We start from the raw sequence: 27,379 nt of genomic DNA on the forward strand, positions 1-27,379 counted from the left end.
AATATTAAGTTCCCTACACTTCAATTTAAATAATATAAGCTAATTTTTAAAGTAAGTTAAATTACAATCAAAGTAAATACTTTTGTCTACACGTATAACTCCACACAATCAAATTGTACAAAAATTTTAACAGCTTACAGCTGGCAAAAATTATTCGACGAAAATTATTTGAAGCGTGTAGTAGGATCAATATCGACTGTAGCCAATACAAAAGTTTCGGCAGCTTCTACAGTAGCAGGCTTTGATCGTTTTCTTTTCAGTGATTTAATACTCCCTGTTTTACAAAACAATTGAACTATGCGGTCAAAACTTGTCGAGAAGGATGATTTCTCTCAGGGTATGCTTGTACTCAGTTACCTTTAGCCTCACCATAATCTAAAATCATCTCTATCTTTTCTGCATCAGTGTACACCATCGTTTCAGAGAAGTAACGTTATCTTTCACAATCGAATAAATCCCGATGAATTTCTTAAACGTAGTGATTAGAGTCACCGAAACGAGAAGAATATGTGTCAGTGTTTACAATTTATTGTAAGGGTGTTTACAGTCATTAGTCAAGGTTCAAGAACATTTCTTGAAACCCTAGGGGGATCATGTCATCGTTATTTCACTATTTAGTGTCCTACATTTATGAATTTCTCGTACTCAAGGTCACGTGAAGATCATAATATTACACGTCATTCGATTCGTCTTGACCTCGGCTATTATATAGCTATAATAAAAATGTATTATTCCATTTAAAAAAACTTCGATGACTTCGAAATCTAACAAAAATATAACCTTAAACAAATTTTTTGCCAGTCATAATGTTTGCACAATATTTGAACTAACTAACGTTTTCCTCTAAAATTTTGTATGTATGTGTGTTCCGTCCGATACGGAACACCGTACTTGGGGGTTCTCTGTGAGGGCGTATGGGGCACCGTACAGAGGTTTTACTGCTTCCCCATGTCCGAGGGGTACCGCAATAAACCGCCGCTACGTGCCGAATTGTGATAATTCTAATGCAAAATTCGTATTTCGAACCGTCCCTAAAACTCTTCCAAGGCCACCGTATGCAAACCGTCTTTTCCTTTACTGACTACTCCTACATACCCCCCTCCTCCTTTCCAATTGTATATATTTGTCACCACTTTCCTTAGATCAGAGAGAAGCATAGTAACCGTCACGCCTAAAACATCGAAACTGTATTTCGTTGCTACTAGTGAAATAAGACTCGTCATTAAGTTTTACAGTTAAGTTTACTTAATATACATCTCGATAGGATTTCTACCGCAGAAATTCCTCCGCGTCGTTTGATCGTCGCTAAATTAATTGTCGACACCGCGACGTACATACAATGTGTGTATGTGTAGAACCGTCGGGGATCTACATAAGGCGATAACTAAACGCGGAATCTATTGTTTTCAGCTTACTGTCCACTAAGCTTCCACGTTCGATATACTCCGCGAGAACGGGTAAATTGAAAGGAGATTGCAGCAACGATTCTCAGTGAAAATGCCGGCCCGATTTGAGAGCGCGAACTACCCCATCATGGGGGAGCCAGTGATCAACGGTAACACACAATACCTACAAGACGACATCGTCATCAGTGGTTTCTCAGGTAACGAAGAATTTCTTACGTAGGTCCGATACAGGTAGTACATATACCTATACCACATGTATTATAGTACCAAACCAAAACACTTCGTGTAAAGGTTGACCAAGTTCCCCGGCCCATACGATCGATCAAGTTCCTTTTGCCTATAAGGGCTGTGATATCGGGAAGGACCAATTCCCAGAGGCCAATGATTGATACACTTACCTAATTCAAACTTTACAACCTAGGGAACTTGGCGTCGGCGCTGGCACTAGAATTTTGACTTGCATGAGAAAAATGTAGCGTCACGGAATTCGCGACACGAAAATGCATAACGGAAGTGGTGGGGTCGGTTAGCCGAGCTAGTTTTAAATTAACGAAATTTTCGAAAGGCTCAACCCAAAGCATATAGGGTTTGCCCAACCACATGACGTATGTAGTCTTTTGATTAAAAAAAAATATATATATTTTTCGGGTTTTTCGATTTTTCCTGTTGGTTTCGATATAAAAGACAGTTGATTCCAAATTTTCAAGTTTCTAGCTTGTCTGGAAGTGGGTTAGAATTAACATGATCCTCCTCCTCCTATATATATAGGACCTTGATATCTCCAAAAAAATGGCATAAAAACAAAAATTTTTTTTGCATCGTGTCAGCCCCATTGTACCATTCAACTTTGTCCTTACCATATTTTACGTATCTTTAGAAACAACAAAGATATTTGAGGTGCTAACGTTTGGTGACTCACCCTGTATATTCCAAGGATTATGCGTTTTTGGCGTATTTATATCTCAAGTTCCAGGCTAGGTAGAAAGTTGCTTTTTACATGAGAGTTAGTTGATGCTATATCTGGCTCACATACAAATTTTGGTTGTCCTCGGTTACCGGGCAGAGCGGAAGTGACGGTGCTAATATGGCTAAAAACCGCTTAACTCTGGATCGAGATATACTACTCGGCAGCTTAGAGGGAGCGGGAGGGCAACTTGTTTCGCGCGCCGCGGCGTTGAAACCATTTGCAATAATCCATATGATTTGTAAACCCCTGAGTATTCAATTATAGACGGAGTAATTACATAACTATCGCACTGAAAACTGATGAATTCCCAGGAGCGAGGAAATGGTTATTTACCATGCGTGTATCTCCGTAAAAAATTTTTTTTTCAAAAATCTGACTTTGGCACATCATGCACGCACTATTAGGCTATACAAAAATAATTTTTTTTTATAAAAATGGATTTTTTGCCGCCTTGGCACCACTGTGCGCCGCACAGTGGGCAATTTGGACGAAATCGGATTCAAAATCAAAGAACTTTCGATAGAAATGAGGTAGAGCGATGAAATTTTTTTTAAATGAAAGCTGAAACTTTGTAGAATATGGGAAAAATAGGGAGATTATTACCATCCAATCATTTCAACGAAAAAATGACTTCATTAGTTTTTGTCACAGAAATCTATTTTTTGCAAAATTCTGAGGTCGTAGACAAATTTTGAGACCAGATTTGAAATCAGCGTGAAAAAATCTATGGGAAATGATGTATAGCATGTTAAAAAAACATTTTTTCCGCGCGTGGTATTGGAAAAACTAAAATTTTCTTGAGGTTAAAAAACTTTCGTACCACAATCTCTCTATTTTTCCCATATTGTACAAAGTTGCAGCTTTCATTTAAAAAAAATTTCATCGCTCTACCTCATTCGTATCGAAAGTTCCTTGATTTTGAATCCGATTTTGTCCAAATTGATCACTGTGCGCCGCCGCGCGCGTTGATCCGCGGATCTAACGCGTTTGTCGTTTTCTCCAGGTCGTTTCCCGGAGTCGGAAAATGTAGACGAGTTGAAGAAGAATTTATTCGAGGGTGTCGACATGATCACGAACGACGAACGTCGATGGCCAGCCGGTATCTACGGTTTACCGAAGGGAACCGGCAAATTGAAGGACATTCAACACTTCGACGCCACTTTTTTCGGTGTTCACGCGAAACAGGCACATTTGATGGACCCACAGATTCGGCTACTCCTGGAGGCAACGTACGAGGCCATAGTCGATGCTGGCATTAATCCACAAGAGATTAGAGGATCGAAGACTGGTGTGTTCGTCGGTGTTTCTTCCTCAGGGTCGAACGAGATGTGGATACAGAATCCGGAAGAGATCAATGGTACGGAATGTGACTATTTTCTTTCGGGCATAGGCTCCTCGTTGAAATTGGAAAGCGAATTTTCTTTCGGCGGTGTGCATGTACAATGTACATACGTGCGTACATACGTACTTATTTCGAAATCGATTTTCACAGGCTACGAATTGACCGGACGCTGCAGAGCCATGTTCGCCAACAGGGTATCGTTCGCTTTCGACTTCAATGGGCCAAGTTACGCGGTCGACACAGCTTGCTCGTCGTCGCTGTACAGTATGCACCAGGCGATCAGCGCGATGCGTTCGGGAGAGTGCGACGCGGCTATCGTTGCTGGGTGCAACCTTTTTCCGAAGCCCACCATGTCGCTCGAGCTCCATAGATTGAGCATGTTAGCGGCGGACGGTAAGTGCAAATCGTTCGACGCCGCAGGTAACGGCTTCGTCAGATCCGAGGCAATCTGTGCCCTGCTCCTACAAAAGTCGAAGGACGCGCGCAGAGTCTACGCCACCGTGATACACTCGAAAACGAACACGGACGGCAACAAAGTCGAGGGCATCACATATCCGAACGGGCAGATGCAGAACAAAATGATCCGCGAAGTCTACGCGGAGGCTGGAATCAGTCCAACGGACGTTGTCTACGTGGAAGCCCACGGACCCGGCACCAAGGTCGGCGACCCGCAAGAGGTCAACTCTATCGCAAACTTGTTCTGCAAAGGCAGGAAAACTCCTCTTCTTCTTGGCGCGGTCAAGTCGAACATGGGTCACGCGGAAGCGGCCAGTGGACTGTGTTCCATGGCGAAACTGTTGATCGCTATGGAAGCAGGAGTGATACCAGGCAATCTTCACTTTAAGAATCCGAACAAGGATATACCGTCTCTACACGACGGCAGCATACAGGTCGTCGATAAGAATATGCCATGGAAGGGTGGCCTAGCCGCCGTAAACTCGTTCGGTTTTGGAGGAGCCAACGCTCACGTACTTCTTCGTAGCAATCCGAAACCAAAACTGTCGCCAGTCTTGGATAGTAAAATACCCAAGTTGGTCGCTGTATCCGGCCGCACAGAGGAAGCTGTACAGGTTCTTCTAGACAAAGCCAAAGAACACGAGAAGGACGACGACTTCATCGCTCTTCTTCACGACACGTACGCGCTGAACGTACGCGGTCATCTTTACCGGGGCTATTCCGTGCTGGGAACGGCCGGAGCCGAGGAAACTAGTCAAATCACTACCTCGGAGAAACGTCCTATTTGGTTCGTGTTCTGTGGTATGGGCTCTCAGTGGGCAGGCATGGGCAAGGACTTGCTCTGCATCGAACCGTTCAAGCGAAGCTTGGAACGTTGCGCCGACGCTTTGAAACCCAAAGGTGTTGATCTGATGAACGTCATTCTGAACTCGACATCCGAATCCTTCGTTGAGAATGTCGTTCACTGCTTCATATCGATCGCAGCTATTCAAGTCGCCCTCGTAGACCTCCTAACGTACTTGGGTATTCATCCGGACGGTATCGTTGGACATTCTGTCGGTGAGCTGGGATGCGCTTACGCCGACGGTACTTTCACGCCGGAACAAACCGTTTTGGCCGCGTACTGGCGTGGAAGATCTACTCAGGAGTCGAAACTGTCGCCCGGAGCTATGGCGGCCGTAGGATTGAGTTGGGAGGAGGCTAAAAAACGATGCCCGCCGGACGTGTATCCAGCTTGCAACAACTCCGAAGATTCTACAACGGTTTCCGGTGCGGCCGATGCTGTTAAGAAATTCGTCGAGGAGCTGAAGAAGGAGGATATCTTCGCACGAGTGGTAGAGACCAGCGGCGTCGCGTACCACAGCAAATACATAGCCCCGGTTGGTCAGAAAATGCGCTCCGCTTTGGAAGAGATCATACCGAATCCAAAACCGCGTACCTCCAGGTGGATCTCCACGTCCATACCCATTGCAGCTTGGAACAGTCCATTGGCGCAGCTCAGCTCGGCAGCCTACCATGTGAACAACTTGCTGTCGCCTGTACTGTTCGAGCAAGGGCTTTCTTACGTGCCTGAAAACGCGATCACTATCGAGATTGCTCCGCACTGTTTGATGCAAGCGATTCTGCGTAGATCGTTGTCGAAGAATGTGACGAACATTGGTTTGCAAAAACGGGATCACAAGAACAACTTGCTTTTCCTGCTCGAAAACTTAGGAAAATTGCACATGGCTGGCGCACAGCTAAAGATCTCGAAACTGTACCCACCGATCAGCTATCCGGTCGGCCGTGGTACGCCGATGATCAGCTCTATGGTTAAATGGGACCACTCCACCGAATGGGCGGTAGGCGATTCGCGCAAGAGCGACAATCTCTACGGAGAGAGCGTGATCGAGTTCGACCTGTCCAAAGAAAAGGACGCGTACATAGCTGGTTATACGATCGACGGAACTATTCTTTTCCCGGTTACCGGTTACTTGGTACTCGTGTGGAGAATCTACGCGAAGCTGCGCAACGTCGACTTCGAGAAACTGCCGGTTGTGTTCGAACATGTAAAATTCCTGCGCACTACAATCATGCCTAAAGAAGGCCCGATTAAATTCTTTGTCAATATATTCAGGGGAACCAATGAATTTGAGATTTACGAGAACGGCTCGGTGGCGGTGACAGGAAAGATATCCGTACCGGAGAACACGGAGAAAATGATGCTGAATCTTCCAACACCGGTCGTACGAAACGATCCCGAGCTGTTGGAGCTGAACACCAAAGACGTTTACAAGGAGCTCCGTTTGAGAGGATACGAATATACCGGGGAGTTCCAGGGTATCGAAACCGCCAACAATCGCGGTGGCAATGGAAAACTTCTCTGGACCAATTGGACCTCCTTCATGGACACCATGCTCCAGATTATCATTCTAGAAAAGGATACCAGATCCTTGGATTTACCAACTCGTATACAGTATGTTGCTATCAATCCGGTTGCTCATATGGAACAAGTGAACGACTTGGGGGAAGGCCAGGCTCTTCCAGTACATTATTACAAGTTTATCGATGTCGTCAAATCTGGCGGCATCGAAATCAGAAAGATGAAAGCATCCTTGGCCCCGAGACGGCAACAATGTGAAACCCCTCCCAAGCACGAGAAATACACGTTCGTACCCTATGTTAACCCCAAGCCTACGGTAAAAGACCCTGAGAAGGCTCAAGTGAATGCCCTTACCATCTTGTTGCAAGTTGTCAGTGAAAACTGGGTACCATTGAAAATGAAAGCCGTAGAAGTAGGCGGCGATCGTCCCGTAGGTGCTCTCTTCGCAACCACTGTGTTGGACATCTTATACAGCGAACCCAATGTTCTTGTAATTATTATTATTATTATTACTATTATTATTATTATTATTATTACTATTATTATTATTGTTGTTGTTGTTATCATCATTATTAGGACCGTGTACATACAAAGAACCGGCTCTTACAAATGATTTCTATTTCAGGTTGATTACCAGGTCGCTACAACCAATAGCGTCGAGCAATACGCCAGCTTGAATGCGAAAAACGTAAAAGTTGTACAAAAGGATGTGAACAAGACACCTGTGGGCCAAGACTTACACTTCGTCGTAGCTACGAACGTACTGTCCAAGAATACCGCCGAGGCTGTACTGAAAAATCTGTCTGACAGTCTGAGGAGTGGTGGCTACGCTCTGCTTGAAGAATCCGGTTTGAATAATTTGGATAGCTCGAAGAACACCGCCAATCTGATAATCGTAGGGAAACAAGTAGTGTACGGAAAGTCTTACGTTTTACTGAAGAAGCTTGAACAGTTGGCGGAGCCGATAATCGTCGAAATAACAGAGAAGAACTTCCAGTGGGTAGAGAATCTTAAGGCGGCGCTGAAGAAAGCTGCGACGGAGAAACGAGAGATTCTTGTAGTCAATCAAGGCGACGAACTGCTCGGTAAGTATTCGAACCTACCTGTTAGAATGCGACCATAAGTTCGTATCATCGTTGGCAGAATTTCTGTATAACGAATATTATTCTTCACAATTCAGGCATCGTTGGGTTTATGAACTGCGTTCGCCGCGAGGAAGGCTGCGCCAACGTGCGTTACGTGTTCATCCAAGACAAGAACGCCCCCAAGTTCAGTCTCAAGGATAAATTCTACGCCGAGCAACTGAGCAAACAATTGATGGCCAATGTCTTGAAAGAAGGAAACTGGGGAACCTTCCGGCATTTGCTCTTGGACCAGCAAGGAGAAGCTTCGTCCCTCCAGGTTGAACACGCATACATCGATGCTCTGTACAGAGGAGACCTGAGCAGTTTGCGATGGATCAAGAGTCCTCCGAGTTTCTACGAACCGGGGAAATCCTTGGGAATGGAACTCTTCCACGTATACTACGCTCCGTTGAACTTCCGAGATGTGATGTTAGCCACTGGAAAGCTGTCACCGGATGCTCTGTCTGGAAACTTGGCTAGCCAGGATTGTATCTTGGGTATTGAATTCTCCGGACGTAACTCAAAGGGTGAACGAGTTATGGCGATGGTACCTGCACGCAGTTTGGCGACCACCGTAGTAGCCGATTCTGGATTTTCATGGATCGTACCTAAAAAATGGTCTCTGGAGGAAGCTTCGACGATCCCGGTAGCCTACGCGACTAGTTACTACGCCTTGTTCGTTCGAGGTGGCCTGAAACGCGGCGAAAGCGTCCTGATCCACGCTGAAAATGGTGGTGTTGGTCTAGCCAGTATCTCCATAGCTTTGCACGCAGGCTGTACAGTGTTCACAACGGTCGGTACACCGGAGAAGCGACAGTTCTTGAAGAAAATGTTTCCTCAGTTGACCGACAGGAACATCGGCAATTCTTCTGACACCAGCTTCGAGCAACTGATAATGAACGAGACGAAGGGTCGTGGTGTAGACGTGGTGCTAAATTCGTTGGCCGAAGAGAAGCTGCAAGCCAGCGTCAGGTGTCTCGCCGAGGATGGTCGGTTCCTCGAAATTGGAAAATGCGATCTATCGAACGACGCGACTTTGGGAATCTCGTTGTTATTGAAGAACACCGCCTTCCATAGAATATTGTTGGACGCCATTTGCGAGATCGACGGCCCTGAAACGAAGGAAGTGGTCAGACTCGTCAAAGAGGGTATCGAGAACGGAGCTGTTCGCCCGCTGCCAACTGCTGTCTTCTCGGAGAAGCAGATCGGACAGTCGTTCCGGTTCATGGCCACAGGCAAACACATTGGTAAAGTTGTGTTGAAGATTCGCGAAGAAGAGAAGGAGACAGTGGTACCGCACCCAAAGCCAAAGATCGTAGCAGCCATTCCGCGCACGTACATGAATCCAGACAAGTCTTACATCGTGGTCGGAGGTCTCGGAGGATTCGGTGCAGAGCTCGCCGATTGGATGATCAAGCGAGGCGCGAAACATTTGGTACTGACATCGCGGTCCGGTATCCGAAACGGCTTCCAGTCGCTGTGCGTTCGTCGTTGGCGCGAATCCGGCGTGAACGTTGCGATCTCAACGGTGGACGCGACAACGATGGCCGGAGCAAGGAAGCTGATCGAAGATAGCAACAAGATGGCTCCTGTCGGTGGTATATTCAACTCGGCGGTTGTCCTAATCGACAACGTGCTCGAATACCTTGAAGAGAACGATTTCGCCAAGGTAGCAGCGCCCAAAGTCTCTGTCACGAAATGCCTGGACGCGGTGTCGCGAGAGTTGTGTCCCTTGCTGGACTATTTTGTTGTCTTCTCCTCCATTACGTGCGGCAGAGGTAACACTGGCCAGACGAATTATGGTCTTGCAAACTCTGTCATGGAGAGAATCATCGAGCAGAGGCAAGCGAGCGGTCTGCCTGGCCTTGCTATTCAATGGGGAGCTGTTGGAGATGTTGGAGTGCTTATAGGTAAATTGATCCTCCTTTTCCAAACTTTGGCAGCGTATAAAATAGTACGTGCGAGAGGGGGTAGGGGGGTGGTATATCTTTCTCTTAATTCGGACCTGCTCGGAATATATTTTTTCATGTTTGGCTTTCTTTTCTAGAGTCTTATGGTCGCGGCAACGACTTAAAAGTCCGTGGCACTATCCCACAGCGTATTGGAAGCTGTCTGGAAACCGTGGACGTCTTTCTACAGCAACCCGATCCTGTCCTGGCCTCCATGTGCGTAGCGGACCAACGTAAGAGTCAAGAGAGAACCAAAAAAATCAGCATCGTTCAGGTGATAGCTAATATCTTGGGTATCAAGAAACTGGAAAACATTAACTATTCTGTCACTCTGGCCGATTTCGGAATGGACTCTCTGATGGCAACAGATATCAAAGAGACGTTACAAAGAAGTTACGATGTAGTACTGTCCACACAGGAGATCCGTAACCTGACGTTCGAGAAGTTGAAGTCATTCGACTCTGGAGCTGTTGAAGTAAAAGCTATCGAAACTCTCGGGTAGCCCGAAACGTTCGGGCCTAGTGATGGGCATTATCGACTAAATTCAACTATCGACTAATTACTATTTAGTTACTACATACTATCGAATATTTAGTCGATAGTTTTTAGTCGACTGAATTGTTTTACTGGTTATTCTCATATTTACTCTTATTCTCGATGTTGGCTAGTTAAATAAATAGTAGGACAGTACAGAGATAGTAAATTTCGTGATTGAATGATTTTGTCTGAATTTGTCTTTATTTAATAATAAATTCATACATTATGTTGTAAATATAAATATACACAATTTATTTATATCACATATATAGTTTATATCGCATAAATAGCAATAAGACTTTAACATCTAATATGAATTAAAGTATTGAAATATCTATTACATATTTCATTACTTGCATATTTGCACGTCCTGTCATAATCATGTATTTCTAACCTTTTCGTTTCATCGTGCGACACTGACATTTGAAATTTCAAGATGGCGATGTGTAAAACAGTCGACTGAAAATAGTAACCCAACCACTACTATATAAATTCAGTCGATAGTTTAAAAAATCAGTCGACTGAAAATAGTAGTTGGCTACTATTACTAGGTATTTTTTTGTCTCACGTCCGCGGGGCTCTAGAGCCCCCTTACCATTTCTGTCACATCCTACCGTATCGGTCGGAACTAATATTGTGGAACCAATATCACAGTCGAGATGTAGAAGTATGCCAGTCACCTTATTATACTGTTTCGTGTCGCACGATATGAAATACCGACTCTGTAAAAGGAATTCTTATAATCGTTAAACAAGCAGAGATAGATAAATTTATCAATGTATTGTGTTTAATAAATTAATGCGTGCGAATGTCCATGGTTCAAAAGTTATTCTGTATCTTAAGTTCTATTAATTAATTTTTGCTAAGAAATTAGATGGCAAGATGGTCGAGGGAGTGCTTGTCAACATAGTGCTTATCAATCGATATGTAACTGTTTTATCATAGAGGTCACTCATCTGTCACGAAAATCATTTTCCTATCTGATGTCACCACTGATCACGGTCTGCGAGTTAGTTTGTGATCTAAGTTGTTTCTATTTCACGGAAATGGTTTTATATTTGCAAACTGTTGCGAACTCTACAGTAAGTACGCCATGTCGACTTTACATTCTTTCTTTGAGAAAGCGATTTTAAATTAGAAGCATATTAATGAAATAAACTTTCACGAAGTATGGCTTAACATTTCAAATAGTCTGCAATAGAAAAAACAAATGTAAGGTGATTCTATAATAATATTTCATATCGAGGTTAGTGTTTTGTGTTATTTAATAAGTAGTATAGTGATTAATGTTAAGTGTTGAATTCCTCCGTTATATTTGACAATCTGTTGAATTGCTAAATCGCAATAAAATACAGATGAAGTCATTCTTCACATTTCTTCATTCTTCGTTCTTTGCTTGTTTTTGCAATCATTTGTATCTATACATATACTGTAGTTTTTAAGTAATCTATGTTTTGTTTGAGTATTTGGTCGTATTTCTTTACACTATTCTAATAGTTTAATAAATGTAGTGTTTTATGCTCCTGCAATAATTTAATTTTAATTTTTTTTTTAAGTATGCATGATTTCATTTAGTTTGTTGGTGGTAAAATGTCCACGTCAGAGTCTGGTGTGGGATGTATTAGTGAGGTAACGCTTGCAATTAGTAAAGCAAGGGGTTCTCAATCAGGAACGGTGAGAGTACTTGATAGTCCTGACTCTGATGGATCCAGCCATTCCAATTCATTCACAGTACAACGATTCAATTATCCTGAGAATGACAATGCAAATCCAGATATTTTGCATCCACCGTTGACCACTGATGACTTAAGAATACCAATCGTTGGATACGAAGTTATGGAAGAAAGAGCTAGATTTACGGTTGATAAAATTCCTAATTTATTGCTTATTTATTTGAAAGTACACATGAGTATTTGATGTATTATAATATATTTCTTTCTTAGGTTTACAAGTTACGTGTAGAATTAAAAAATGGAGACTGTTGGTTTGTGTTTAGACGTTACACAGACTTTGTTCGTTTATTGTCGCAATTAAGAAGGCAAAAAGTACCAATTTCACATTTAAGTTTACCAAGAAAGAAATGGCTCGGTGATAATTTTGCTCCAAGTTTTTTGGAAGAAAGAATACTGCGTCTACAAGCCTTTGTTAATGGAGTTCTAAGCAGTCCTATCCTGATAGGCACTGCATGTGTCAGAGAATTTTTTTGTTTGGACGAACCACCTGCTTTATCAGATACTGCAGAAGAATCTAGAGTTAGTATTCTGAATGAAATTTCTTTATACCATTAAGTATTTAATGTCTTTATCACATTTGATCACACAATATTTCTCTACAGGCAATTTTTGAAGCACTAGAGGATACTATTTACCATTTGCGTCAACAGTTACGAGAAAGAGATACTGCACTTGCAGCTGAAACAGCTTTATGTAATGAACTTAGGAAAAAATTGCATCAGTTATTAAGGTGAGTAATTAGTGTTATAAAATAAAATGAGAATACATTTTTAAGTATTTAAAGTCAACATTATTAAATAATGTTTTAGTGAAAGACAAACCTGCTTAAAATGTGGTGCGCCTCAATAACATATTTTAACAGTAAAACACTAATTGGTATAATTAGTTGACTTCAATTTTACTGCATAAGTTTTGTTTCGAATTGTTACACTAAAGATATTCAAAGAGATGTTATATATTAATGGTATATTCTATGCTCTTGATTGCATGGCATAAATATCATTCACTCAAAACAAATCGACATCTATATTAAGAAATGTTCCTTAAAGAAATAAGTACATTGAGCTTTCCTAGCATTGAACGTAACTTTCAATTCAGTTACATAAAAGCCTTGAACAGGTGCCTTAAAGTAATAATACATGAATCTCTATTTTTGTTGTATATTTCATAGATGCAATACTTTGTCTATAAAAAGAATGGATAGTCAGTAAAATACTACATTAACAAAATTTAGGATATATTTCAAAGTATGTTCATCTTTGGTACTTTTGTATAATTCTCTATACTTTGGAGTGTTTTTTATATCATGAGGTTGATTGCATTTTTACAATTACGACTAATATTTATAATATTTATTATTATCACAATACTGTAATAACATCTTTTATATAATATAAAAGAGTTAGTATTACAATATTTTGAATTACAGAGTATATTTATGTACAGATATAATAAATATTGAATATTTCTGTACATTATATTTTCCATTTTTACATGTTGAACTTTGTGATATAATTAATATTTATTATATCTTAGCGAACTATTTTATAGAACATTTACAATACTGCACAATATTTTAAAAAATTGTTATACTTCTGAATTAACTCTACAATTAAGTCTTAGGGAACTGCAGAATTTTTGTGTTACAAATATAAAATTGATTAAAAATGTTATTTGATATCATATGAAACAGTTTATCTATTGATTCTACTGTTTGTATCGTATAAAGACTGAATTTCTGATATGATTTGAATAATGAAAATGATAAGGAAAGCAATCTCGTTGTCTTACATCATTGATACCCAACCTTAATTCGCATACTGGAGCCTCCATATAACTGAGAATCTCTTCTAGAATATTACGTAGATGAATCATATCTCGCTATGTACATACATTAAATGTTATCTATAAAATTACATCATGTCAGTCTTCTTTATCCGGAGCAACAACTAAACATAAGGCTTGGATCAGGTATGTGAGCTTGGCTAAAAAAGAAAAAACCAATTCTAAGTAAGGCAACTGTTACTTGTGCTGTATTATGTTGTACTCGATTGAACTCACCTGCCAAAGTACTTCTGACCTTCTTGTACACGTACATGTGATAAATGACAAGACCAAATAAAATAAATATTAATGCAAAGAGGTATTTAGGCGTTGGCTCCGCCACAATCGGCGTTACAGCTAAGAAAATGGCAATACCCAGTACCAACCAAGGTATCACAATCGGCACCTTGTACGGCCTGGGTGCATCCGGCTTTGTCTTTCTCATGATTAGCAAAGACACCATAGCAAGTCCATAAAATACCCAGGTCAAGAAGCTGGCAAACTCGATCAGCGCGATTATGTTTCCTACAAGCATGCAAACTAATGCTAGGATCCCCTGGAATGCTACAGCCGCGGCTGGAGTCATCTTTTCCATGTGAACGAAGCTGAACACTCTCGGTACGTGGCCTTGTCCTCCAGCCACATAACAAAGTCTTGAGACTCCAAATTGGATGCTTAGACTACAGCCGAACGTAGACAAGGCAACGCCAAGAGGAATTGCAAAGCCCATCCAAGAAGGTAGAACTTTATCAGCCCAGACTACAGCAACAGCTGGTGCACTGACCATTTCTGGCATCGTTAATGCAGCCATGTACATCAAGTTCATGAAAACATAGAGCATAGTGATCAGAGGCACAGCGATTAAAATACTCCTGAGTATATTGACTTCTGGCTTCTGTATCTCTTCTGTAACAATGGCAGCCGATGTCCATCCATCATAAGCCCATAATCCACTGTAGAAGGCCAAGGCTATATCACCGACAGAAGTGGTGGTACCATGGAATGGCTTTTCCAGAAGCTCCGTGTGACCATTCCAGAGCCACCACGCTCCACCAGCAATTACTACGATGCAGGCAACCACCTTGCAGACTGTGAATATGTTCTGCACTCTCACGTACAGCTTCACACTGGTCAAATTAATGTACGTGATCAGTCCGAGAGCTAACATAGCTATCAGTTTCTTCAAATGACGCATCGATTCCTCTGGCAGATCACTTAGATAATAGGAAAAGGGTTGCACACCGTACTCTGCGAATGTCAACATGACCACTGCCACTTCAGCTGGCCTCAGCAGAACTACATAAACCCAGGAACATATGAACGCTGGTATCTGACCAGCATATTCGTGCAAGGGAGAGTACGCTTCCATGAAATAGGCATACTCGGCGCCTGATCGTGGTACCACTGTACTCAATTCGGCGAAGGCCAAAGCCCCGAGTAGAGATAGCAGACCGCAACTAATCCAAACGACTAGACAGAAACCCACTGATCCTGATCTTTCAAGGGCACTGGTGGGTGACACGAAGATTCCGGAACCTTGAAATAAAAAGATTAAATAATTGCATTAGAAAGTGATAAAATACAGCGTTAACCCTCATGTAGTCTTTTGATAATTTCTGACTAATTAAAATTTTTTTAAATTTTAGGATATTATATTATATTATATTATATTAGTAATGGACAAAAAAAGTTTCTTACACACTCACTTTAGCGTATCGAATTGTTGCATAAAAAATATAGAAGGTGTATCTACGTCTCGTCACAAAGACTGTGCATAGTAGATTATCAGTATTATTTTTATTTTATCTAAGTGGCCGAAAGTGAACATGAATACTATTAACGTAATTTTAAATGAAGACCGTATGAGTGTAAATGTACATGGTACTATACAAAAGCTTTTCTGATGTAAAAGAATCATCAATTCAGGTCTTTAAAGAGTATCCATTGTAATCATAACAAAGAGTGTCCAATCGTAACATCTAATACACCCTTCTCTGAAAGAAAAGCTATAGCATGAAATTAATTATACTTCACTGTGTGTGGATTATGATAAATATAATCTTTGTTCATGTATTATGTAAATCTTTGTTTAAAGAGGTGCGTGTATTTATACGATTATCGTAGTCGGAGGAGATAAAGTTGTGAGATAAAATAATACGATGCAGTGGCTTGAAATGAATTTGTTTTACGATCGTTTATCTCAAAGCCATAAAATTAAAATATCGAACAAGCGTCCTAATTGGCAAGTGGTACGAGTACAATAATCAGAAGAATCATTACAACGTAGTTATAATGTCATTAGTCATAATTAACAAGACAATTTTTTCCTGTTTCTTTTGGAAATTATCAACAGTCGCTGTCGTCAACAATCAAGCCATAAAAAATTGTTGCCGAATCAACAGAGACCAAGGAAATTGTATACTGTGGAGTTGAGAAACTGTCACACGTCTTATTCAGCAGCATAATCAGTATACGTCTTGCCCAACGCGTTTGTTTCACTGATATCAAAGGTATGCAGTAGATCGTTGATAATTTTACTTTCTTGAGAGAAAAATCATGTTTCGAAACTGTTTGCGTTAACTATACTTAAATTCCCGTAGCAAGCTATAAATACATGTTTCGTTGTACAGAAAAATTATGGAACAAAACTCACCAAGTAATTGTATCAACACTTTGAAACTTAAATTTTAAATTAACGTTCCAAGATTATAATTTATTTGCAATTAACTTTGGTCTATAATATAAAAAAAAAGAACACGTTGCGAAGATGTTCAACTGAATTTGAATGTTTTTTCTATTTTGTCGATCGAGAAATGATACGATGTTTAGAATTTTTTTAAAAACAAAATCGGTAACGCGTTAATTTCAAATTTTGTAAATATATGTTTTCCAAATTAGAAATTTTTATAGCAATTTGACAGAGAGTTTTCAACTTCGAATAGCGTCACAAAAATATTAGAGTCGCCACATTTTTAAGTCTGCAGCTCATACCAATGTCTCAATTATTAGCAATTCTTAATTCTTATGAATTCAATTGTGAACTTGGTCGAATAAATCACGACCTTGAATGCTTCGACGTCGATGCCCGATTTATCACCAACGAGATCGCGGCGTTTGCGGATAAAATGAAAGGATGACAGATTTGCCAGTCTGGAAAAATTGATTAAAATCAGCGAGATATACTTGAGAAGGATGCCTCGTAATACTCGTGCGTGTGGGTCAGCAATTAACCTTGATTAACCCTCTTGATTCCTAATCGTGTCAAACTAGTACGCATAATTACTGAAATGTTACGTCAGTTTTCATAATTACTCGCTTGTATGGGCGCAAACACGGTGTGGTCGAATTAATTCCCTCGAACCGAGAAAAAAAAAATTGTATCGACGAAATACCATAGTCTTCATGATATTTTTCTTTTTTCTTTTTGGCCCCAATAATCTCGATCGAACCAGATTGACCGGATTACACCGGGTAATCTAGGAGATGTTGTTTGAGAACTTCATCAGATCGTATCGTAATGCCGCAGCGATAAAGTATATCGGGGCTTTGTACTCGTGGACTCGGTAAATAGAGTTACCGAATCGATTGTGATCGTCACAGTGCTCCACTGGACAATTTAACGCGATAACTCTTTTCAATCACCTGTACATTCCAAAAATGTGATAGATAGTCAAGCCAATTTTTATACAACTCCAAAGACACTCGTAAATACAAACTCTGCTGTCCTGAAAGTTTCAACGACGCTAATTTCGTTACCGTAAATCATTTCCCGTTCTGAACAAATTCTTTACTGCAAATATCTTTTAACTGCCAAAAGCTCGAAGTATTATAGCCCACGCGCACCGAAGGTATAACACGCGACATTAGGAAACAACTTTAATGCTACTTAATATCTAAATCGAGCTTATGCCAGGCCTAATGGGTTTGAGAATGCAACGAGCGTATGAGATACAAGTGTACGATATAATGACGGCCGTTGATACGAATTATATCGGGCTGATTTCGATCGGTGACGAAAATAAACTAGAATATCTACTTATATCTTTCGCCGCGGGACAAATCGGCTAATAAAGCGGACTGTGGAAGACATTTTTAAAAAGTGACGGAGATGTGTAAGACGAAACAATGTTCCCAGAAGAAGATACTCGCTTATCTCATGACGAAAAGCCTATATTTTATATTTTACACCGGTGGTTCTTAACCTGGGGTGCGAGGAAGCGTCTCCAAAATTTATTTTTCACGAAATAAATCATTTTGCAATAGATGTAATTTTCTAAATAAATGGAAACACATTTTTCAAATGGTGTGCGACAACTTATTTTTAGATTGAAGGGGGTGCCGGTCACTGAAAAGGTCAAGAACCTACGTCATAGTACTCAGCAGGCTAAACGCAACCCTTCGCCGCCGTGAGAATCTGTCGACGTTCTTTGACTCCCCATTAACAAGACCGTAATCGTTATTAGTATAAAAGCCGAACCTTATTCAGATCCACACGATTATGCAATTACTGTTAACTGCTGTTGAACGCGTCGCCGTAGGAACCAATCGAGTTCTCCGTGACTCTTCAAATATCACAATATTCCCGCTAATTACTGCATTGAACCATTTAAACCGGCAAGATCAATGGCTCGGACCCTAACGAGCAGTTATCTATATCCAATACGCAGCTGATACATAAGAGAATATTTACAATATTCCGCCGCGGTCGATCAATCGCATAGAACATGGACAGAAAGACAGACGAACTATCTATAGCTGTAATCGGCCGGCGCAAAGATTCACGACTTCATTAGCGGATAACTCAATTTAAATTGTCTGTGTCTGGTAAAGCTGGGATTTCCTGAACGTGTCACGCCGCTGCGTTCTGCGATTTATAATCCATTCTTATGCGATCACTTTTGATCAAGTTTGTCGAATCCCAGCTTTAGCAAGAACTTCAGCCGATTCGGCGTCGATCCTCGATCGCTCATTTGAAACGATTCGGCAACACGTGCCGCAATCCAAATAATTGCTTTCGCACGCGCCATCGCGTAATTCGGTGTCGGATGCGCCGCGTGACTCCGACGCGCGTCAAACATCGGTCAACGTACGTAAAACACGCCGGTGTTTTTTACGTAAATAGATAAATAACTTAGAAAATTCTTCCTCGCTTCATATTCGTCCCTAGATACACGACTTTTCCGAAAGTAGAACTAAATAATTTAAATTCGATTAGCGGAGTTAAATATTTCGAAAAATTCGTCTTTCCTTCAGCAATGCCGAAGGCCTTGAACTCGTTTCGCGTGCCGTCCGTTTCTTGTTTCATTTTTCTGTGCCGGAAGGTTGTTTTATCCGTGTTTATGCAACGAATACATTTTTATCGACAGCCAGAGTTTTATCGAAAGCTCTCTCTCTCGCGAAACACCCGAGGAGCCTTCGTTATGTAAGTTTTCATCATCGATAACACGGCGCGGCGCTCGAAACCTTCGGTAGCCTTGTTAAGCGTGTTAGTAATCGTTCCGCTGTAACTTGTAATCGTTTGTACAGTTTGAAAAACGCGAACGAGACGATCGGAAGAAGTCGCTGGGAGTAGGAAGACCTTGCGACACGCGCCGCTGGATGGTCGAATTTCAATTTTCTGTATCAGCATTCCGACGCTTAATCTGTTCGGCAATTACCGTTTCAAAAAAAAAAAAAAAAAAAAACAAAAAAAGAAAAATATTCGGGACCGTGCGGCACCGGAAGTGACCACTCTGTCTACCGTGCTTAAAAACTCAGTATCGCCTAAAACGATCTTGTATTTTACATACCAACCGTTCACGTTTATTAACATTTCAATGATAACGTATTTTAAAATAACAAATTATGTTTCAGAGATATAACTTATGAAAGAAGTCAAGTATTGTACAGTATCTAGAAGCAGAAAATGATTTTTGAGGAACGTGCGAGGACCAACAGCTTCCGACAAAAGCACGCCCACGGCGATTGTAATTTAAGAAGTCGGAAGTGGTTCGTTGCTATTGCGCTTCTGACGTTATAATCAAAAAGATTGCTAGAACGCATAGTTTCCGTTTCTTACCGATCATGACAGCTAAAATGATGCTGACCGCGCTGAAGAGGCCCAGCTCCCGTTTCAGCGCGATCTTCCCGGCTCCGTTTTCCTGGTCCTGGGCCATTTTCCGGGCTGCGTTCGCGTAGATCACGAGGAACCGGATGAACGGGTTTCGATCGAACGGGCACGATTCCGCGATTCAAAGGTCCATCGTTTGGACCAGCAAGCCGATTTTCTAGGCCGAGTTCGACCGGCGCTAATTCCGCGCGACGGAGACACGACGAATCGGCTGGCTTCCTCGTGCCAGATCGAAGACCGCGTATGACGTTATCGGAAGATGTCCAGACCGAGACTGAAGTGTTAACGGGTCAGCTGGCCGCTTATTTTTACGGGCTCACAATGATTCCCCTGATAAGGGTACCCCGTACCCCGTGGAACGGCGGTCGTTGCCAATATTTGTCACGATCGGTAGCCGAGGCGTCGTCCACAAGAAAAAAGCCTAACATAATGCTTCTCGTATACCAATCGGATTGTACGGTCACGATGGTACACACGGCCGACCGATGAATGAGCGGCAAAAAAAAACTGTTTACACCGAAAATTGCGGATCAAGGCGAAATCTTAGAGCGAGCTGAGATCGGCAAGATTTTGAGCAAGAGTGTTTGGAATACTAATTAGAACAGCAGAGGATGCACGGTTCGGATGAAACTGTTTTTTAAATGCGAAGCGAAATCTCGGAAAATAAAATGTTGCCGTTTCAGTAATTGCAATGTGTTTACAATTCAAATGTTTTCATTTTAACGATCCGATATAAAATAAAATGTATTTTTTCGAGCTGAAACGTGCATTTAAAAGGTATCTTATGGAGCCCTAATGATTGGCGGACTCAATTCATTTTTAACTTATTTGTTATTCCGTAAAAAATATCATTTAAACGTGTTTTTATATTAAATCGAATTTTTTTATTAACCAAGATAGACGCACGATTTACAATAAAGTGGACTAGCTACTATCTGAAATAGTATTTTACTTATTTTTTGGTGAGTTTTAATGTAACAGCTTTAAAAGTTAACAATTTCTATGATTTTACGTTCAAGAAGCTATTGATAATAAAATAAATCATCTTATAACATAAGGAGGCATTTTTATGTTACAATAAAATAGCTTTTTTGTTTCAACTCCTTTTTATCATTTATTAAATAATGCACCATCATATTAATCTTTTCAACGATGTAACCTTTGTTATAATAGGTACTAAAAAAAGCTAATCGACTGATTAATTCTTTCTCGTTTGAAAAGAATTCGCATCATTCTTTTCTAAGTACTTTATATTGCAGTAATTTCATAAAGCATAATTATCAAGCGGTATTTTGGACACTCGATTATTCATCAACAGTGAGTCACACTCTCTCCATTCTCAAACTATTGGTTCAAATAATGATTTATGGGAACTGCGAAAGTGTTTAAGGACCGCAAACATGGCGGGGGGTCAGAGTGCGTCGTCATACGAGAATCGGTTGAACATTTCGGAATGCGGCTCTGAGATTTTGTCAAAAATAGGTAAATTCGATAAGATAATGCGGTTGAAGCGATGGACAATATCTCTCGGACAATGCTTCCCTCCTTTGTTGTTTCTATCTTCCACCGCCAATGGTTCAACCAGAAAATTATTATTCCTGGTAGTGGTGTGCGTCACTCTGGTTTATCAAAGTCAGATTTGCATGGATGAACGGTAGGGCAAGGTTTAAAGCCGAATGCAATGATGTTTTCTGCGTTTTCGCGGGAGTATACTATATTGTTTGTAATATATTATTTTTGAGTTTACGGAATTTCGAACATTTTCGAAATTTCCTATAAAAACTGGATAAACTGTTATAAATTTGTTTTTTGTTGAAGTATTCACTTCAAATATAAATCAATCAAACAAAAACTCTTTAGCGTACGCGTACGATAATATTCGCGAATACTTTTTTGTATTACTATATGTTTTATAATCTAAAAAGCTTAGACGCGTATCTATCGCGACAGTCAACTATCGATAAAGATTGTTAAATTAAATTAAGATTACAATGGCAAATAAAGATTGTAAAATTCGCGATGTAATATCTGTTATCTCGACTGAAGATAATAAGGAGCGCCCATACACGTGCCTCCCTAATAGAAGAACATGTGTTTTGACATATTTCAGTGAATATATTGTTTCTGTGATTATTTCGATCATTTTTCGTTGTTTTTCGTACGCTGATCGCTGATCGAATGGAACATTTATAGATAGTGAGAATAGACGGACGTATTTCTGTCATTTGTAGTTGATAGGCCGTTTTGCATGTCGGTGTTGCCTTATTTTGACAAATAATTTAGGTTAAGGTGTTACACACTGGACACGCGTGTAACCTATCGGCCAGCGCTAACAGTTTGATTAGCGATGGAAGATGAAGAGGAAAAGAAATGCGAGGACGAGGAGCCCGGTGAATTTTATTTCGAATCGGATCACTTAGCGCTGAAGGGGAACAAGGATTACACTACCCTTTTGAAAACGATTGTTATTCTCGAAGCTCAACGTGTCCAGGCTATAGAAGATCTGGACAAATTGCTGTCTATCCGTTCGAAAGCATTAAAGGATCCAATATCGTTCGTAGCACAGATTCAGAATGGCGAACTTCCAGAATTACCAGGACCGCAGAAAATCGCGGAAATTCCTTACATTGACTGGTCGCAATATAACATAGCTGTACCTGATATGCGTATGAGGCCACAGACCAGGCATGGACACGTCTTGCCCAGCGTGCAAACAAAGACCGAACAGGAAAATGGAAAGGTACATCGTCTTTTTATATATCAAATATAAGCTACACTTCTGGTGATCTATCTATTAAAATGTTCTGTTTGAAACATTTAGATTCTAGTAAGAGGACGCGCTTTCGATGAAAGCAAACCTGAAACGTTTAATCAATTATGGACGGTGGAGGAACAGAAAAGATTAGAAGAGTTACTGATAGAATATCCACCGGAAGAAGTAGAAATGAGACGGTGGACCAAAATAGCTAATGCTTTAGGTATATTCTCTATGAAGATTTCTTTTTTCATTGTATTGTTTCAATTCCTTTCTGTTCAATAGGCAATAGAACACCGAAACAAGTTTCTAGTAGGGTCCAAAAGTACTTTATAAAACTGTTGAGAGCCGGGTTACCTATTCCTGGTCGTGGGCCTAAAATGAAATTGGATGCTAAGAAAGGTGTAGGTCACAGGCATCAACGTACTAACTATTCCTTGTTTAGAAGATCTACATTTTTCCCACATCAAGATATGTCTTTCACAATGCCTGACGAGAGTAAAGAACAAACAGTTACAGAGGAATCTGTATGTATTAATTCAATTGTATGCTGTAATGGAAAAGTAAATGACAATAATTATGGGACTATAATCACTGTCTACAGGAGGATGATGCTGGGAACAGTATTATCGAAGATAATCCAGAGCTGAGGCACATAGAATTGTTGAGACAAGTGAAAATCGAGAAAGAGGAGAGCTCTTCTGCAGCATACAAACACGTTGGATACAAGGTGCATAAATTATTAATTTATTAATAATTATTTTAAATACTTATTAATTTTGAATACTTATTTTACGAACAATTATATTTTTTATAGTGCGCATTGTGTGGGGAAGAGCCTTTAACAGGCACAAGGTGGCATTGCATGGAATGCCAAGATGGAATGGATTTATGCAGTGATTGTGCAGTAGCACAGTTGGAAGCTGAAAAACCATTACACGACCCATTACATAGACTGATTTCTATAAAGCCGCCACAGTATAGTAGAAGTTATGATTTAGATTACTTTCCACAAAGTTTTAGTAATTCTTCATACAATTACTTAGATCCGAATTTTTTACCCGAATAGCAATTAATTTGTCAGTTTTTTTTTTGTAGTGCTATAAATAATATAATAATATACTGGTAATAATGTGTCCGTAATTACACATGCGCAATCCTCGATTGTTTCATTTGTACTATGTTCGATTCGACGACTTTGCTGTTTTAAAATTTTAAAGCAATTTTTTGTTTGTACTTGTCAAGCGTGCCATTTTTTATATTTTCTCGAATAACTTTAAAGAATTCAAGATACTGATGAATGTTGTGTCTGGAAATGGAATTTTTTTTAGTAGACATTATAAGCGAAGACATAAATCTATATGGTGAAATACTCACATCATTAATAATATTCCAAGAAGCAATTCTTTAGTATTTTGCAAATGGTGTATGTAGGCTCTAGTGTGATTTTTGCATGTAAGACATTCACAGTTAGAGCATATTGGAGAAAAGTCTTCCTTATACCTACCACATAATGATAATTAGTACAAAATCGTAATAGTTATAAATTCAATTCATATATTCCTAAGTAAATACTGACATTACCTTTTCTCTTTGAACGATATTACGCGTGATACGTTATTACAGGTATTGTGATCACACAAAAACGTTAGAGCTTCTCCATTCTGTGCAGCAACATAAGGATACGACGTATCAAATATATCTACACCTAATTCAATAAGATTTAATACTGTTAGTGGATTCCAGCATCCCATTGACACCCTCAGTTTTTCATTTGGCAAGAGGCTCTGAAATCATTACTCTGTTATCATTTGATCATTCGTGTAAGAAAATCACTTACAATGGTCTGTTTTACTATCTCCTCAATTGTCTCCATTGAAATATTTTGTACATCTGGTCCATTGTTATGCAATCCGTCTATTACATATCCTATCACAGGCTTGTCTTTTAAATAATCAATTGATTCTAATCTCGCATCTACATCATAGCCACCTTCAACAGCAGCTAATAATCCTGTTGACTTCAAACTTTCAGACTTGCTATGTCTAAATAAACATTGTTCGAACATTGTATTACTACGACTAACAGCTTTTTTAACTCTTTTTCTTGTACTATTCATATTAGTGTCCCCGTCGCATAAAGCAACATAGCAATCTGGTTTAAATATTTCAACCACATCCATATATGAATCTGCTGACATTATGTGTCTTCCACCTCTGGACCACACAGCAATGGTATCAAGTTTTTGGAAGCCTGAACGTGTTACGTCAGCTGGATCGGTAATCGAGAGAAAATTTATGTGTTTCTGAAAGAAAATCATCAATTAATTATAAAATGAAAATTTTATTTGAGTAAAGTTTGTTTCAACAATAAGCCACGATATAAGAGAGCGTTGTAGAAAATTTGGAGTTACATAACAAACCTGCATACTGACAAACTCTGCAAAACTAATACCAATCTCTTTCAATGCTTCAGACATTAACATAGTTGAAGGTAACGAAACGGACAGAAATTGTGGTTCTGTGGTGATCATCTCGAAAACTTCGTTTGTTAAATGCGGCACAACGCCTCCCTGAATGAAAATGAATTATTGGGAAAGTTTTATTTATACTATTTCCAATTAAATATGATTCGGTATTACCTTCGTATAAATAAGAGGAAGTGGAGTTTCAAAGCAAAGCGTAGGAGCCCTTTCGAAATCCGTCAACGTGCCAACACGAGCGGTACAAGAATTTACCGTGTTAGTGAAGAATTTCATGTTAATTGTTATTACTATACATAATTTGTACTATAAACTTGTCTAATTAAGTGTTCTTCTTAATGGCACTAGAAATATTTCACGGTTCTATTCATTATAACCTCAATGAAAGCCACATGCAGCCACATGACTACATACGTACTTAGAATTTAAATCTTACATCACAGGCGTATCGGTAATTCAGAATAAGATAAATGCACAGCTAGATATTTACCACGTATCGTTGTTAGATGGCGCATACTGTCCCATTTCTAGAATAAAAACTGCATTCTATTACATATTTATAACTTTATTAACTTTTAAACATTATACACAGTAATAAAAAATCTTGTTCGTCACTTTAAGCTATCTCAAATTTAGTAGATACTTCTATCCTATATTTGGTGCATTTTCAACATGTTTCGTCAATATAAATACATAAATGCGTATATATATATTCTCTGCAAAAAAATGTTAGCCCGTAGCTCTTCGTAAAATATATTAAAAAATGTCGTCTTCCCGAATACCTTTTTACATTTTTCACCATAATGCAGGCAGTATTGTTATAAACTTCATTAAATACAGCGGAACCTCGATTATCCGAACTAGTTACGACGAGCACTTTCGCATAATCGAACGATTTTCGCGTAGAAAGTCTATGTTGAAATGTTATGTAAATATTAGTGTAGAAAAAGAAAGAAATAGAATCACTTGAATAAAAATTAAGCAATTTTTTCAGTCTCTGTTCTTTTTATTATTTACTCTTTCATTTGCAATCGTTAGACAACGCGTCCTCGTTAAAGATCAACATTTCGATACAAGCAGCAGGAACTGCGGTAACAAAATTGAATCTGTAGACGCTATGTAATAATTTAAGAACACAATGCTGTGTAGCTTGTTAGGCGAAATTGTTCGAATACTCGAACGTCCTGTTTTACTCGAATATTCCGGTTCGACAATCCAGATTCTATTGTACTAGCTTTTATTTACATTACCTCCGACATAACTGTCCTCCCTATACAAGATTGCTTCGTTTACATCTCGACGTCGGCTAACAGACGACAACCATACCCGAGGTGCATGATTTTAACGAATTCCCTTCTTTCGATTCCCGCGATAGACGGGGTGCAAGTTAAACAAAGGGATCGAGTAAATAAAAAACGCGTGCTCTCCTCCGTAACCAGGGCAGTCCCAGTTTGTTTTACAATCGGGTCGCAAACGGCCAAGTTAATTTCTGCCGGAATTAAAGAAATTAGGAGTTTACGCTTCGCGAGTACCGGAACTCTCGGTACGCGATTGTAATACCTAATGCTCTGACGAGGGAAAATCGATTAAAATGATCACAGAGCGTTCCCACGCCGTCTTTTACCAATCGTTCTTCACCGTTAAATTAGCCCGGACATTCATTTCTTACGACCTTTTCGTTCGGTTCTATCCCGAGAACAAATCGAGCCCAACAAACGGATTAACAAAAATGTCTGAAAGTCGATTAAAAAATTCTTTCAACCCGCCGCGTTTCTCGATTACGACCATGTGATTGGGATAAACATATAAGGTGTTTCGCAAAAAAAGCTTTTATTTACATTTCTTGTTCCTCGTTCGTTAGCGCTATTAGTTAATCTAAAATTGCAATTAAAATCCCACGAAACAAAAAAAAATCGATCGCATTCACACTGATCACGTTTGCTGTGGAATGTTTTTCTCTTTTTTCACATAATAAATACAGTTTTTTTCCATTTCTTCACATAAATTAAAAAACGAGTCTTGCATTTACAATTGAGAACGATGTTACAAGTGTGTGTATGTATTGTCGAGAGAACGAACACGGTGACTCTGACGAGCGCAACTATTGAATTTCACGCGTCTTCGACGCAGCGGTAAGAAAATAGCGAACATTCAGATCCAACGGATTCAAATTTTCCTACGAAATTTTCCTAACAATAAAAATCGGTCATCTCACAACCTAATACCAGAGATTTCTCGGTTCAGTTTGATTCCGTTTTCGTGTACCTTCTCGTTTCTTGATATACCGCCGTGTGTACTTACAATACGTTTTTCTTTCTCTTCTGATACATGTA

The 27,379-nt window shown here is 39.8% G+C and overlaps 5 protein-coding genes across 7 annotated transcripts; 3 read left to right on the forward strand and 2 right to left on the reverse strand.

Annotated features, from left to right (window-relative positions):
• The first annotated feature begins 1,351 nt into the window (after positions 1–1,351).
• LOC143356980 (fatty acid synthase-like) lies at positions 1,352–11,344 on the forward strand. Its single transcript, XM_076793093.1, has 8 exons — positions 1,352–1,603; positions 3,377–3,730; positions 3,866–7,023; positions 7,159–7,618; positions 7,714–9,627; positions 9,705–10,104; positions 11,018–11,225; positions 11,282–11,344. The coding sequence occupies exons 1-8, from the start codon at positions 1,498–1,500 to the stop codon at positions 11,342–11,344; spliced, it is 6,663 nt and encodes a 2,220-aa protein (XP_076649208.1). The 5' UTR covers positions 1,352–1,497.
• Snx16 (sorting nexin 16) lies at positions 11,159–13,653 on the forward strand. 3 transcript variants are annotated; one of them, XM_076792966.1, is made up of 5 exons: positions 11,159–11,389; positions 11,700–12,003; positions 12,087–12,395; positions 12,479–12,606; positions 12,686–13,653. In XM_076792966.1, the coding sequence occupies exons 2-5, from the start codon at positions 11,734–11,736 to the stop codon at positions 12,723–12,725; spliced, it is 747 nt and encodes a 248-aa protein (XP_076649081.1). In that variant the 5' UTR covers positions 11,159–11,389; positions 11,700–11,733; the 3' UTR covers positions 12,726–13,653. The 3 variants fall into 3 exon arrangements, with proteins under 3 accessions (XP_076649081.1, XP_076649083.1, XP_076649082.1); XM_076792968.1 differs by having other exon boundaries at positions 11,719–12,003; XM_076792967.1 differs by lacking the exon at positions 11,159–11,389 and having other exon boundaries at positions 11,418–12,003.
• On the reverse strand, positions 13,097–20,216 carry LOC143356915 (b(0,+)-type amino acid transporter 1). Its single transcript, XM_076792963.1, has 3 exons — positions 19,759–20,216; positions 13,938–15,236; positions 13,097–13,861 (listed from the first exon to the last, which is right to left on the reverse strand). The coding sequence occupies exons 1-3, from the start codon at positions 19,853–19,855 to the stop codon at positions 13,800–13,802; spliced, it is 1,458 nt and encodes a 485-aa protein (XP_076649078.1). The 5' UTR covers positions 19,856–20,216; the 3' UTR covers positions 13,097–13,799.
• A 625-nt stretch (positions 20,217–20,841) lies between these two features.
• On the forward strand, positions 20,842–23,707 carry LOC143356946 (ZZ-type zinc finger-containing protein 3-like). Its single transcript, XM_076793022.1, has 5 exons — positions 20,842–22,549; positions 22,631–22,787; positions 22,850–23,091; positions 23,169–23,294; positions 23,382–23,707. Exons 1-5 carry the CDS (start codon positions 22,157–22,159, stop codon positions 23,631–23,633), a joined length of 1,170 nt encoding a protein of 389 aa, XP_076649137.1. The 5' UTR covers positions 20,842–22,156; the 3' UTR covers positions 23,634–23,707.
• LOC143356947 (queuine tRNA-ribosyltransferase accessory subunit 2) lies at positions 23,611–25,459 on the reverse strand. The gene is made up of 6 exons (XM_076793023.1): positions 25,206–25,459; positions 24,987–25,136; positions 24,405–24,869; positions 24,149–24,351; positions 23,942–24,067; positions 23,611–23,873 (listed from the first exon to the last, which is right to left on the reverse strand). The coding sequence occupies exons 1-6, from the start codon at positions 25,320–25,322 to the stop codon at positions 23,771–23,773; spliced, it is 1,164 nt and encodes a 387-aa protein (XP_076649138.1). The 5' UTR covers positions 25,323–25,459; the 3' UTR covers positions 23,611–23,770.
• Positions 25,460–27,379: the final 1,920 nt, after the last annotated feature.

The sequence above is a fragment of the Halictus rubicundus genome, chromosome 9, assembly GCF_050948215.1.
Source record: "Halictus rubicundus isolate RS-2024b chromosome 9, iyHalRubi1_principal, whole genome shotgun sequence".
NCBI lineage: Eukaryota > Metazoa > Arthropoda > Insecta > Hymenoptera > Halictidae > Halictus > Halictus rubicundus.